The sequence below is a fragment of the Harpia harpyja genome, chromosome 2 (genome assembly GCF_026419915.1).
Source record: "Harpia harpyja isolate bHarHar1 chromosome 2, bHarHar1 primary haplotype, whole genome shotgun sequence".
NCBI lineage: Eukaryota > Metazoa > Chordata > Aves > Accipitriformes > Accipitridae > Harpia > Harpia harpyja.
In genome coordinates this window covers 31,305,165-31,320,698 of record NC_068941.1, presented here as the reverse complement: position 1 = coordinate 31,320,698, position 15,534 = coordinate 31,305,165, and the positions used below count along the sequence as shown (strand labels likewise).

At 38.9% G+C, this 15,534-nt stretch overlaps 1 protein-coding gene across 1 annotated transcript in view; it reads right to left on the bottom strand.

The window, feature by feature from the left end:
* The window catches only part of COL25A1 (collagen type XXV alpha 1 chain), a 335,707-nt gene that overhangs the window by 110,749 nt on the left and 209,424 nt on the right, over positions 1–15,534 (bottom strand). The window contains exons 6-7 of the mRNA XM_052774794.1: positions 6,400–6,426; positions 6,208–6,234 (exon numbers count right to left, since the gene is read on the bottom strand). Coding sequence (XP_052630754.1) covers positions 6,208–6,234; positions 6,400–6,426 — 54 coding nt within the window. The remainder of the gene's footprint in view (positions 1–6,207; positions 6,235–6,399; positions 6,427–15,534) is intronic.

The following is a 15,534-nucleotide window of genomic DNA, read 5'->3' as shown; positions in this document are numbered from 1 at the left end:
AGGTGTGTTACTAAGCATAAAAGGTGACTTCTGAACCACGGAAGTTTGAAGCTTCCCCACCAAGGACCACGACGATCGACAACGCAGCATTAGCTGGACCTGGGACCGTTAGGACGTCTTGAGATCAGCGGTGGTAGCTATAACTTCTCTTTCTCCTCTCTCTAAACTTAACTTTACTTTTCTCCTTTCTTTCACCCATCCCTAACTATCGCGTGCCTCTTCACAGGCAATACAATAAAGTTTTACTGTGTGATTATTGCTATCCCCTTTGGTGTTGGTCACCTTAATTTTGCACTTTCGAGATCGTAGCAAACGAACCATCACAAGTCCACCGAGTGGACCGTGACACCATCTGACCTTCACAAAATATCCCTCCTGAAGGCAAACCTACTACTCTCACTGAAAGTGGTCGTAGGCATCCAGTTAACCTCAAGATGGGCTGGTCCTCCACAAAACCAAGCTGATTCTCACAGCAAAAATCTTCTGTCTGCCTTATGTTTCTCTTCAAATCTTATACCCACTGCAGTTATGCAACACAGGTAAGTGGTTCAAGCCAATTCTGTGGTATTTATTAGGACTGGATGAAATACTTTTAACAAGTTGTTTTCCATCAAATTGGTCTAACTCAAGTGTTAGGTATTGCAGCACTTTTGCGTGACAGCTGCAGTTTGAGATAAAACGACTACACGATGTTTTCTCAGTCACAGGACAGGGCTGTAGAAAAAGGAACAGGATGTACAGAGACTTCCTTCCTCACCATTCCTCTGGCATTACTAAAAAGGGGCAAGATGCAAACCAACTGGTGGTGACTGAAGCCACGCGCTGCCTAGCTCTTAAGACAGGAATGACAACATCCTTGTCTTGGGAGCAGGTATGTGGCACTCTCTCTTGAGTGTCACAGCTGTTCTGCATTCCTCAGGGAACCTCAGGAGCTGAACATCAAAGGCATAGCTTGGCCCTGGAGAGTCATCCACAGCCAAAAGGACGCTCCTGTGAACTCTGAAAGGAGGCACATCTCAAGTCTGAGTGTCCCAATGCCTCAGACGAAGTTGGCAGCCAGTACAATCCGAGTTCTTTCCTAACCTCTTCTAGTTACAGAGCTCCAAGTTACCTTGCTCCAATTTGTTACCCTAGTTTCAGCTTAATGGAAAACAGGGGAGCCACAACAGCCTAATACTAGTGAAGTAGAACAGATAATTAGTCCCAGGAATGGAGTAGGTAAATACCCCTGTTGCCTTCTGGCAGATAAGGAAAAAAAGTCTCAGAAGTTAAATTAACTGCTCACAGACAAATTGGCATTAAACCAGATGTCTGGCAGTTTTCTCAATGATGCTGCTTCGGTGAAATTTATGTTAACAGAAGGAATCATGGTTTTTTAGCCTTCTTATTGTGGCACACTAAGAGTATAGTTTGAAACAGTTGTTAGATATAGTTTATAACCTGAACTATAATTTGCTTTACACAGGACAATTAATAACAGAAGAAACAACTATGTGGGTAGTCATATTGGTAAAGTATGAATTTAAAGCCGTACTGTGTTTGTACTATATGTTTGAAGTAACACATAGTAAACCAGAAAATATGCCTTTATACACACATAAGAATATCACTTGAGGGAATACCACCACTATATGACCACCTCTGCTGCAGCTTTTGACAGTATATTCATATAACTGAAACCAAAGAGCATTTAATCAGAAAAGAAAAAGCTGTGGACAATGCTAATTTATGCTAATGAAAACTACACAGTCCTTCTATTAAGGCAGATAAAATTCATGAGCAGTATTAAAAGTAAACAGGGAAGGGGAAAGGGTTAAATAGAAAAGAATATTATATCACTACCTGAACCTAACTGTTTTAACAGTCCACAAGGAATCTTTTTAATCTTTAAGACAATAAAGGTTAACACAATAAAATGAACTTCTGAGTACCTTTCTTTCTAGAACTTAATCTCTTCTGCTGAAGATATTTTAGAGATATTATCAGTTCTGTGCAGACCCAGCTGCTAGGAAAATTTACTTAAACACACCAAAAGGAGAAAATAATATTACAGAAATACTTAAGTATGGCTTCTGGGTGGTTTCTCATTGTACCTAGACCAAAAGCAATTTAAAAGCAGCTGCTAGCTGATGATTTCTAGACCTGATAATCAAGGAATCTCTCATGTATCTGAACTAAAGGACAGAAGATATTTATTATGTCATTTACAGAAGGATGAGAACAGACTGATTAAGACACTCAGTACTAGCTGTTCCATTCCCTCTGAAGATCCATTTCCATTAATCAGGGTACAATCTCTACTTGGACAATATATCCTATCATTATGAAATCTTCAAAGGCTTTTTTTAAATTGGGGTAGAGCTGAGCAACTGGAACTGAGCAGTGGACTGACATCAGCATTTATTCTAATAGTCCACAGGCTAAAACCTGTCATTTTTAATTTTGTCATGGCTCAGTACAGTAATGCATATCTCCATGGACATGTCATGAAGCCATGTCCTCTGCAAAAAGAAAAGCATCCAAAAGATTTACTAACATTACTGTTTCTTACACTGGTATTGAGGAAAGCTAGTTCTGCATTTGACCTAAATGTCTAGTCTACCAGAACTTTAGGGTAACGAGTAGAGATCTGATATAAAAATATAAGAAGAAATCAAAAAAGCATTTTTTCAAATAAAATCAGGACTTTTGATTGTATCCACCACTACCTTATCTGTGATCTCATGTGTCCAAAAGCTGTATTAACCTGCTGCTCAAACTCACACTTAGGGCATGAATTTCAATGTCACTCACACTACTGGAATGTTGTTTTGACTCACATTTTCTACAGACAGTACGGGCATAAGTAGATTAAGCCACATGGCATTATGAACTAGAGCCCTTATGCCATCTCTGTATGATGAAGGAGACCAATCAACAGATTAATTCTGAATACTTAAGAAACCCCCTCGGATTCTTTAAAAAAAGACAAAAAAAAAAATCAGACCCATTATTCTAACAATACAAGTGCCTGACCTCTGGGTGGTATTTGCAGGATCAGGTTTCTACTAGTGCATTAATTTATTGAAGATATTTTCAAGAAAACCTGAACTTCAGAGCAGTTGAGTATATACTCAGCATGTCCAGTGACTGTGAATAAGGAGTTTTGAGATAACTGATTACTGTTTTTAGTTTTAAAATGATTTCGGAAAGAAGGATCTCTCAAAAATCTCAAGGCCCATGGTGAAAACTTGGGTGGGGACAGAAAGCAACAATTTCTTGTTTCAGAAATATGTTTCTTTTCTTTTCTGCAGGATTTTAAAAGTTTAAGGTCTCATATTGACCCGGACAGTCTTCACATTTTATTTTGGTTTCTTTTACTAATGAAAATGCTGGGAGGAAAGAAAGCATCTTTTACAGAGAATAAGGGTCATTTTGAAATTTCAGTCATAAAAATGACTTGGAACAATAAAAATCTTTGCTAAGCTAAATGCTAGTTTCAAACCAATATGTGAAAATATAAAACCAAAGAAACTTCAGGTTCCTTAACTGTAAGAGATTAATTTTAAAATGTCCATCACTTTTAGATATTATATCCAGTCTGCCTGCAAACTTGTCAAATCCAAATGTTGATGGCATCCCACAGTCACTTTCAGGTACAGTATTTCTCTAAAATAATAGGGTATGGTATTATCTCTGAAACCATTTATTATATAGGCAGTGATGGAAAACTATGTGCAAAGGTAACCAACCAGGTTTAAATGGGTTTAGTTTCATTTGGTGCATGACTGGCTTACACATATAATTTCTATTGATTATATTGTAAAACCCCTGGCACAGCAAGTTGAGCAGATTCACCCTGAAGACAGTCATTAGAAGAGATAACTGCTGTACCATGAAACATAAAATGGTCAGAGGCTTCGTAGTACTTATTACTTGTGAAATACACAAGGCAAAAAAGGAGAAGCTGCTGTAGAACACATTCAAACGCACTTCAAAAAAGATAAACGGAAAACCAAGAAGACTGGGCAAATTACCTAAGTTATACCCATATACTTCAAAAAGAGGTACGTTACTACAATGTGCATTGACTAAACAATCAGTGGAGGTTCAGCTAGCCCACAAGGTGCTATGCACCACCTCTTCCTCTCTACTTCTGACCTTATTCAATTCCTTTTCTATATTCAGATATAGAATTCAGTCTCAACTGCCAGCTGCCGCTGCAGATACAACTTTGTGATGTCCTTAAACATTAATTCCTTAGGTTGGATATTTTTTGCTTTTTAGCTGCACTTGATTTACCAAAACCACAAAGTAGCCATAACCATGATTTGTATGGTCCAGTGAGGACTCTCCTGCTCTCCAGTATAGGGGACATGTCATGGCAAAGTGGGACACAACAGTCTCTGTGTAGCAGATATTCCACTGCACTCCTTGCAGGTGTTCTGCCTACAAGGTAACTCTGAACAAACTTGCATCTTCTTATTGGGTATTGCCAACACTTCCAGCCCAGGGACTGAACGCCACACATGCCTAACCACTTTCTGGTTCTTACATACGTCTCCAACATTTTGCCAAACTTTTGGACCAGTGGAGGCTCTGGCACCTTTGCTTTCCCTCCAAAACTGTCCTCTGTCCTCCCATTTTATGCCACCATGAGAAAAAACAGCACCATCATTCCCTTGTGTTGATACCACTTTAGTTGCTTTTCTGCATTCAGACCTCTGGGTCTTTCCCTGGAAACTTCTCCAATACCCGTAATTCCAGATTCTTATCCTCAGCTATGTAATACTCTTTGCAACATTGCTCTTCCATATTCATTTGTTACTGTATCCCTCTCCGATACCTCCGTCAAATTTGCTCTCCTGTTCTGAACTGAACACCAGTTCTTCTGAATGTAAGGTCACTTAGTGCAAGCACCTACACACAGACCTCTGACTTATGCTTTCTGAATGGAGCATCCCCTCCTAAGCCACAGGCACTGCTCCACTCTCCTCCTCTGCCCTCTCTATCCTCATGTTTCCCATGAGGTTCTGTAGCACAGAACCAGCCAAAATATACATCCCAGCATAGCTTCTGAGAGACACTAAATTTGCTTAGAACCTTGTCTGTGTGTTAGCCTAGAAAAAACATGTTCCTCACATTGTTACTCTCTGCTTCCTTTTTATTTCTTTAAATAGTTTTCTATTTCTTCTTTTTGAATTTCAACTGGAATAATATTTAAAGCTATTCGCTAATAGGCCTCTGTCTTTAAAGTGCAGTCATATCACCAAGCATAACAGAACACCCTGTAGGTAATTAACACTGGTAGCGCCAACACCAAATTCAGCTATAAAAACATGTTGTGACTTTAGATAATCTTATTGACTGCAAAAAGTAAAGTAAAATAAAATAAAATAGTAGAATAAAATAAAATTGCAAATTCAAAATATTTAACGTAGTTGACAGAAAAAAAATAATTCATGGAACGTGCTGTTATGGAAAAATTCATAAATGGGTAACCAAAGAGAGTCACTATGTCATCAGAACAATGTAGCCAAATGTGTTCTAACGAAGCACAGATGTAAAGAAGAAAGAACTGGCATAGCCAATCTATCTGAACTTTCACCCCTGTATTCCCCTAGTTGTCTGTTAAAATAAACATGATATTTAAAAATTAAAAGAACTTCTACATTTCCACAACTAAACCATGTTCCGTCTAACTGTCTGGATATATTTACAAGGTGATAATATTGTTATTATTAAAAATATTTAATACATACATATCAGGAAAAAGAGCTAATACATGCATACATTATATTTGTTTATAATTCACTAAATACTAGATACATTTTACATGAAATCTAGAAGTACATTTATTAGAAACCCACCGGCCCTCTGCATTGTGGGAGCCCATGCAAGGCATGAAAACATTGCTGGGGAAACTGAAAGGTTTGGTTAGGAAAGCCAGCTTTTATACAGCAGAGCAAAATCACTGTGAAACTTGCTTCCACCCATAATGGAAATTGTGTATTTTAATGCATTACTTACTATTGTTACTCAAATCTTCCCAGACGCTATCTGGTCATGTTCAGTATTATTGTCCTGCAGACACTTACTTCAACATGCAGGGTAAATGCAGCTAATAAGCATAATTAGCTCAGACAGTGTATTTAATTTAGTTTTGCACTAAAGACTAATTGCCTACTCAGCGAAGGGGAAGTGTAACATTTTTTTTAAGATGCTTACCCGAGGGCCCTGATCACCTTGATCTCCCTGCAAAGTGGAAAGATGAGATGATAGGTTTAACACAGCATCTGTGTGCTACCCAGCTCTCTTACACAATCTAACATTACACTGTGTCAATACAAACGGTCTCTTTAGTTCATGCTGGGAGGGCTTTCCATTCACCTTGTAAGTGTCACCCATACATCAACTCACCTTCTCACCCTTTGGACCAGGAGGGCCCTGAAAGAAACAGAAGCAAAGATGTGTTACTGATACTGATGAAGTCCTGGGACACGGCAAGAAAACAGGTCTGCACCAACCTGTGATTTCTTCCTAACAATGTATTTCCTTATAATTTTTCACTCCAAATGCCAGGGCTGTTCCAGAGACGGCTTCTTCACTGTATTAATACTAGGCACTGTGCATTTATTTCTTGAATAGTTTGCTCACCCCATGTGTTGAATCAGACTACTTAGACAAGCAAAACTATGCCTGAAATGGCAAAATTTCTATTGATTTCAGTTAGGGACAATAGTTTATCTCCTATCAGATAATAAATGTTTTCTAAGACCATAAAACTTCTTTGCAAGTGCAGCTAATAAATTCAGAGACATATAAATCTGCCATGTATTTTGGCACCCTCCTTGGCTTAGATTGCCAAAGAAAAATGGATTAGAGAATCTAAAAGTAACGTTTTCATTCCTATCTTTGGCAATGCTGAAGTTGATGTTTAGTCTCAAGCACGCTGTTTTAGGCAAAATGAGCTCTTTGTATAACATCATTTTGCAGAAGTAATATTTATTGTTACTTACCACCAGACAAACAGTAAGGTGACAGAATCACAAAACAGCGAGGTCCTTTCCTATTCCATTTTTATTGAGCACCTTCCAGAAAGCTACCAGCAGGTTTCTAAGACTCTGGTTTTCAGGTTAGTATCTTGTGAATAAAAATGCTAGCAGTCTGCAGAGAACTGGCTGTTTACACAGTGCAGACTCTACCTCCAGCTTTCTGAAAGATATGCAGGTGTTTCATTACAAAGAAGGACCTGAAGTACATACAAAAGCAGCTGGAAACAGAGAAGGAGCCATCCAAGCTAGCAGGGTCCACTGTTATAACAGAAAGGGAGAGTGTGTGTGTGTGTGTGCACATGCAGCACAAGAAAAGGTTGCCACCAGCAACATAATTAGAAATAACCAAGTGCAACCTAGATGAGCTGAGCACATTTGAACCATTTCAGAATTTACACTAGTAAAAATTCATGTGGTTCACATAAATGCAAATGGAAGGAAGGTCAGCCTGCTGTGTATTAAAGATGTGATCAACCACATGCAAGTCTTCGAGAATCCCTATTGTAGCCAATTTTCTGCTTATTTTTAAGGGCTTCTGGTGCATGCCAGAGAAGAGCATCTGCTGCTAAATCTTTCAAGGAGTTAAAGCATATGCCTCTCCTTCCATCGCCTGCCATCTCTTCCATCTGCTGCAGAGGACACAGAAACAAGCCTGCTACCTGATGTCCCCACATATCCTTTAGGAAGGACAGTGCTCACTGCTAGCTGAGTGGAAACCATCTGCTCAATTAACTATGACCCCTGTGTACTTTGTGTTGCACTGCAAGAACTCGTCCTCTTTAAAAACAAATTAAACAAAATAATTTAATGAATAGGACAACCTTGCTGCACCTTTAAGGTCTCTCCATCTATTTTTTTTTATACTTTAACCCTTACTGACCCTTTCCAATGCACGTGTGCATATATATATACTGGAAATTACATGCAGCGTTGTCTACTGTTAGCTGCAGACTCCATGTATACTTACTTGGGCATGACATTACAGTAGAGCACATTTTCAGCAGGCCCACTTTAAAAAATACACATACATGCCATTGAGCTTATCAATTCACAAACACATACAATCAGTAACACAGTACTTGCAGAATGGGAAGAACTAAAATCAGTCAATGCTGGCTGTTACCACCAGTTTCACAGTGAACACTGAGCACAAGCAAAGGGCTGTGCTCATGTGCTGTATCTCCTTGAATTATCAAACGATTACTGGCTCCGAGTATCTTACGGGCTGCAAACTGTACATAATATGACGCCTATCTGCTACAGTCAGAATCCTATTTCTTGGGTCTTGGGCATGAAATTATAGATAACATGGCATGACCAAGACTGCAGACAGATGTTGGCTTTTGGATCACGCCACGATTGTGGGAGTTGTTACTGCCTCACCCAGATGCCCAACGCCATTCTTATGCCCAAGGGTAGCCCTGCTTCTGATGGGGTTTGGCTCACAACTTCTCTGAGGCGTGCCTGCTACAGCTCTGCCAGCTGGTACAAACTAAGACAGCAGAGATCGCATCAGCTCCCTGAACTAAGCTGGCTCACCGGAACAGAAACAAGCTAGAGCGTGCTCACACGAGAGGTTCAGCCAGCAGATCTGCAGGGCTACTAGACCGTCTCCCTGGTACAACTGCTGGCGATATGCTCAGCTGTTTCCACCTGCAGAAGCGGCTCCTGCCTCTCCTCTGCACATTTGCCTCTGTTAGGAGTTCTCTGAAAGCACAATCCATACACAAACGTATTTTTTAATATGACTGAATCACATATCTGAATTAAAATTTGTCTGTGCAGGGTTTTCTGAAAATTACCTGTCCACATCATACTCAGAAATTCAGGGGTTTTTTCCTTTGCTCTCTATTGGGCAAAGCCAGCAATTATGACTACTTGGTGTTTGCTCTCCCTGAGTGCCACACACCATTGTTTCTATTAAGTCATTCTTCCAGCACACAAATTTTTCATACAAAGTCTTCATCAATATCTGACAACTTTATTGTACCAGAAGTTAAAAACAGGTTTTCAAAAGGCCACAAGAGCATTTCTGGTGTGAACATTCTCACAAGTCTCTGCACTCATATTTGCAGTGCTTTTGCTTTCCACCAAGAATCTTGAAAAACAAACAATTGCAAACAAAAATAGCTGTTTTGGATGCTAGTGAAGAGAACCAGTGGGGTTTCATCGAAAGAAAGTTAATGCAATTCTTTCATGGCTTGTTCACCCATGTCTGACTCTTTGCCTATTGTTTCAATTGTTCTTTATTGTTTTTGCAACTTTAAAAAGAAAATTCCTATCCTCAGCCTTTGACATCTTCTTTCCATTTGTGCTGAGAAAATCTCCCAAGGTTTTTACTGCAGAATTTATTAGTGTGTGTACACTGAGTGGAGGCAGGGAGGAAGAAAAATCTGAGGGAAAGTTGGGTTTGCGGGGGTGGGGTGTGATTAGGAGACAGATTTGTTTAAAGGAGGGCAAGGTTTCTTCTGTTTAAGGGTATAGACACAAAGAACAGAGTGAGTAAAATAACACTAGCTTTGTAGGCCACAGCATAGACATCCTGCTTTTTTCCCAGGGAGAATTCTGTGCTTTCGTTTATGAGATGGCAGAGATCAAGCCACTAGCTGCTGCACAAATGTGAAAGCATTTTGTGTAAGTTATATGAAACGTCTGAGGTCAGAGCATTTCTGAAATAACTTTACAGTGTTTTCACTGGAAACAGAGGCTCTTTTCTCAAAGCGTAATTATCTACTCCAGACTACTATACATTTCCAAGGAGAGTTTATAGCCTGCTTCACATAAGCAAGGCCTTGTAAATCACAAACACGTGCAAAATCTGCATTCATAATTAAGCGACAAATACTACTGTTTTTAAAACAAGGTCTTCTAAAGCAGACTGAAAGGCCTCCAGGCACCTGCCAGCCAAGAACAAAGCTGAAATCAGGGTCAAATCCATTCAACAGCCATGTTCAGGATTACTGGCAGGTGACCTTTTTTTTTTTTTGGCTATCAAAATCCCATTTCTATTCTCCAATGAAATCTTTACATTATTATAAATATGTCTACAAGAAATAGAGGGGTAAGAGAATGCAGTACTAGAAAACATGAGACCAATCCTTGTGGTCTTCATTCAGACAACATTCCCCTTAGGGTTAACTGAGTGTGATCAGCATGATTTTTCACACAGCTGGTATTTTATAATTCATTCCCTGAAAGATGCTAATTTTGTATTCCACCCTTGCGGCCATTGCCACCTTTATAGTTTTGCAACAGTTACATTCAAGCGACCTCTTGAAAAGCCAGTATTTGATTTATATTGGTTTTACCAGCATTCAAAATTATCTGAATTCTCTTATGGAGATATTCTGCCCATATTCCTATTGCTATAGATCTGCCTTTAACTGTAATACAGGCAGTCCTACCATGACTTCACCAAAAAGGCTCCCTTAAGAATTGAGGGGAAAGTAGAACTGAAAATAGTAAGGGATTCTCAAGAAGGGGTTCAAAGAAACAGCAATGTTTTTAGGTTCCGCAGAAAGCTCCAAAGTCAGGGCAGAGGAATCCAGATTTTTAGTGACTATTAGATAACCTATATGATGCCACTGCCAAAAGGACCTGCCAGTGCCTAGCACAAGCTGGCAACAGCCAACCAAGCAGAATCAGTTGGACTGTGTCAGTCCCAGGTCCCAGTGGGATCATCCACCTTCAAGGCTCCTAAGGAACCTGAGATGTCAAACTCAGCAGCCCCCATCAGACAGAGCTACCATGGAAGACACAGGTAATAATACACTTTTAGATACAGTCACTGCTTTCCTACATTTCAACCACAACAGCCATAGGTGAAGGCAATCTGGCAGCCAGAGGACTGAAAGTAGCTTGAAAGATTCAGCCTTTATCTTCATTTGTGATGAAACAGCATACAATGCGTTCATCCCTACTAGCAGCTACAGCATCCACAATAAGAGTGCAATGGGCAGTGTAAGGGAACAGTGGCCTTGTGGAGATGAGCAGAAAAGTGAACCAGATAGTCCAATGTCATCTAGACAAATTCAAAAAGGAAACCAATTTGCCAACTTAGTTTAATCATGTTTTCACTACTAAATGACATGCCATACATTGTCTAATTCAATTCCTGCAGTTTATTTTGAGGGTAAAAGGTGGTTTCAGCACATAACAACAAAGTATTCAGTTACAAAAGTCAAATTTTTTCTTTCTTTGAAATTTAGCTCATGACTTTCACAAGTTACAAGTTCCTGACTGGAACAACAATCCCCAGTCTAACTATAGTTGTTGGAAAATATTAGGATCAGATATGCTGAATCATAAGATAAGAGGTGACACAGAGTATTAGGAAACACAATACTATTTCAAAGTTCCTACATTCATTTTAGTCTTGCATCCACTATGCAAGCCCTGAACTACTGAGCAATGTGGTTTTGGCATTTGCTGAACTTGGCCATGTTTACAGCCAGTGTTTACATAGGCTAGTTTACAATGCCAACATCTCACCTTGCATCACTTTTACAAGTGCTCACAAGAATTTCCAGTGAATCTGAACAGCTTCTACCACTGAAATTATATTCCCTTCTCTTTTACTTATTTTCTTCTTCCCCTGGGATATGACTAGCTTATGGTGAAAACTTTAAAGAAAAAAACCAACCTGCCACCCAAAAGACTCTTACCAATCTTTCCTTTGCTCACCTTGTATTCTCAGGTTTTTGTTACAATATTCCAAGGCAGAGAAAAGGAAACCTGAATATTTGACACAATAACTGTGCCTGAATTAATAAACATTATGTAAATGGATGTAACCTGAGAAACATAAAATTGATATATATAACAATCTAGATAAACAGCTCAGTTAACATTCACATCAACAAGTAAAATGTAAGCGAATCCTGCCATAAATTCATACAACCATATTCAGAAGTCAGTGATTTATGCCAATACATAAATCAGACAAATTCATAAACTGCAGGCACAAGAACACGATCTACCCAAAACGTGTCAAGAAAGCATTTAGACTGTAATTTAGACATTCATTTCTCATGCAATGCTCTTGCTGAGATTGGGATGGGGTGCTATTTTGAACTTTATAACATTGTTCACAAAAATCATCAGATTGTGTCACGAGCTGCAAAGGGGTCTCTGCTAATGGACTAGTTCAGCACCCAGGAAGAAGCATAAGGCTCAGTGTCGCAAGCAAGAACCTGCTAGAGGAGGTCTCCTCTTCCTTTCTCTGACATACTTGCTTGCTTTGATTAATCAATAAGGCTGTCATTTTCCCCCCATTTTTCTCCCCTTCTACAGACAAGCATGATGTTTTGTTTGAAAACCTACAAAACTCAACGCAAATAGTCCTATATCAATTCCATGGTATGGAGAGTATATGACTATGTACCCATTGCCTGAGCATGAAAAATCAGGGATCAGGGCTTTACTATTTCCAGAAATTAATTTAAGCAAACGTTACAATCTGAATCAACTGTTAAGTTTCTTGTGAAATTAATAGCTGCCGTACATGTCAGTAAGACCAAAGATATGGTGACAGAAGAACTTGTCACATTATTAAAGATAAGAAAATGGCTTCTGGTAAAGTCAAAAGCCTCCTGACTACCACTTATTGCTCAATGCACTGTATTACATGTATTTTCTGAATCTAAGCCCTCATTGCCTTGTCCACAGTGCACCTTGCTATTGTCCTACTTGCTAGATAAGCAGACGTTTACTGATGATATTAGAGTTTTGATGCAATACTGTAAAAAAAAAAAACCACAAAGGAAATCCCACTCTACTAAACACGTAAAACAGCACATAAAACCATGGATTAAAATATCTAATATTGCTAAATTGCTCATTTTATATGAAAACATCCAGAGTTTCTGTTTTCAATAATGCCATAGGTGCAAGGAAGATACAAACACATAATGTTAGTTACATCAAAAAGACAGAAACACACAAATTTTTGGCTGGTGCTCAAAACTGCAGGAAGACATTTGAAAACAAAACCGATGTGTGCCCTACAGAATCAAAATTCCTAAAACAGACTGAACAGTGAGCTTTTTTTACTATTACCGTTACATTTGCTATTTCCAAACCAGTCTCAGGATTTTTTGGAGTTCAATCCATGATTGTAGAAATATTTTTTAATGACAGTACAACAAAACACTGGTTTCAGTGTTCAATACTTGGTTTATAAAACATTCTAAAAATGAGACATGTTTTTGATACAGACTGGTTCAGCCTTCCTATTCTTCCACCAATCCTCCAGCAGATCCTTGTCTCATTACATGTCCACCTGACACTTGAAAAAGCATCACATGCTATCTTAGAATCATAGAATAGTTTGGGTTGGAAGGGACATTTAAAGGTCATCTAGTCCGACCCCCCCTGCAATGAGCAGGGACATTTTCAACTAGGTCAGGTTGCTCAGAGCCCCATCCAACCTGACCTTGAATGTTTCCAGGGATGGGGCATCTACCACCTCTCTGGGCAACCTGTTCCAGTGTTTCACCACCCTCATCGTAAAAAATTTCTTCCTTATATCTAGTCTAAACCTACCCTCTTTTAGTTTAAAACCACCACCCCTTGTCCTATCGCAACAGGACCTGCTAAAAAGTATAGTATGACCGAGATTAACTCCTCATGAACCAGTACCTCATGTAGGCTGTTCTGCACTCTACCTTCAAAGAGCCTCCCTACTTCTTCCTCTTGCTGCATTGAGAATAGACACTTGGAGTCCCACTCCATCCTATACTAGACTACCATGCAGCAGATTATTTTTGTATCCCTGTTATATCCTCTCCAATAGGAATATACATACGTGTGTGTGTGTGTCTTCACATGGTTGTTCGCATGCGTGAGCATGCTGGTGGTGGAATTTAAAAACCAGACTTCATTTCTATATCAGCATTCACTCAGTAGTTGAATGGTTATGTCACAAGTAACAGAAAATTTAATATATAGCATGGTAGCTATGGAATAGGCAAAAATGAGTCTGCTATCAATAGATGAAAATATTTATTATGAGTCATGGGCTTCTTGATAAGATTCAATAGTTTATAAGATTCAATAACAAGAGAAAGTGCAGTTGACTGGAGTCTTGCACTTTCAACAGAAATGATGCCACAGAAATTCAAGGAGCAATGAATTACACAACTATAAAAAAGCATGTTTGGGCAACAGGAAGACAAAGAAGAATGAAAGGCTGCTTCCAAATTTTACAATAAAAATAACTAGACTGCAAAGAGTTTTCAAGGTAGAGTGCTTCACCTTTTCCTCAGAAGGTTATTTATTGGCATTTATTGTTGCATCAAACTACTGAAGCAGGAAAGAAGTTATAGCTCTAAACAGTTTTTATTGCCACAGACTGCATACCTTTTATTTTGCATTGCACATTAAAAGGGATATGAAACAAAGGAGAAAAAATAACTAGCACTGCTTAACCTCCCAATTATTCCCATTTATTAAAATAACAATGGCATAGTACCACTCCAGAGGAGTTTTCTGCACTCACCAGTGAGGACTGTACCAGTAAGCAGCCAATAATCAGACTGTACAAATATAGAGCTATTTTGCTCAAAAAGCCTGCTATCCTGGCCCCCTGGTCTAAGCAGACGCATTAGGTATTGATGCCTTGAACTCAATCAAAACATTCTACTTTATGGAAGCAATTAATATGCTCCAAAACCAAATGAAAACTTGGGAAAACAATAATTAAAAAAAAAAAATAAAAAGACTTAAAAGGAAGACCAATATAGTCCAGTGGAATTTAGGGCTTATAAAACTGCAGGGATCATGGAAGTACATTCTGGCTTTCTTTCCCAGCACAACAGAAATTGAAAAGAAAAAAATTACACCTCCTGCCAATCAAACTCATGAAATCCTTTTTCCAGATTTTTTGAGATAAAAAATACACCATTAAATATTTTTTATACTTCCTTTGGTAGATTTTTATCCATAGGCCAGCTCTCTCATTTATTCCTAGAAGCTTAGTACGAAAAAATCTCCTCACTGGGAGTTAAGAACTTCCCGTTATTTTCAGAAACAGTAGTTCATACTCTAATGTTTCAGTCATTTTTTACCTAAAACTTGAACAGTGGCTTCTGTAATTCGATGATTTCCGGTGCTTCCCTGATTGCTTAGTGGCCTGGTAGATAATTCAGCTGAAATGACAGTGTCCTTTGCTCATTCAATCTTTTTTGTTTTACTTAAAAGAACCTTTTTGGTGAGGATCACAGGCTGAACTTCAAGCATTTTGAAGAAAACAGACAAAGGAGGAAAGCAAGGGAAAGGGCGAGTTTCAGAGCAATGGAGATTTGCCACTGCCAGTCACTACCTACAAGAGAAGCACCTGTGGTCATGGAAATATGTCTTCCAAGCTCCCTAGCCCTCTGGATCTTTCAACTTTACTGTCTCCATTACTACTGCCTAGAGAAATAGCATACAAATATCTACCAGACAGATCCTCCTTTGACCAGCAATTGGATCAAGGAGATTTATGTACTTCATTAACAGA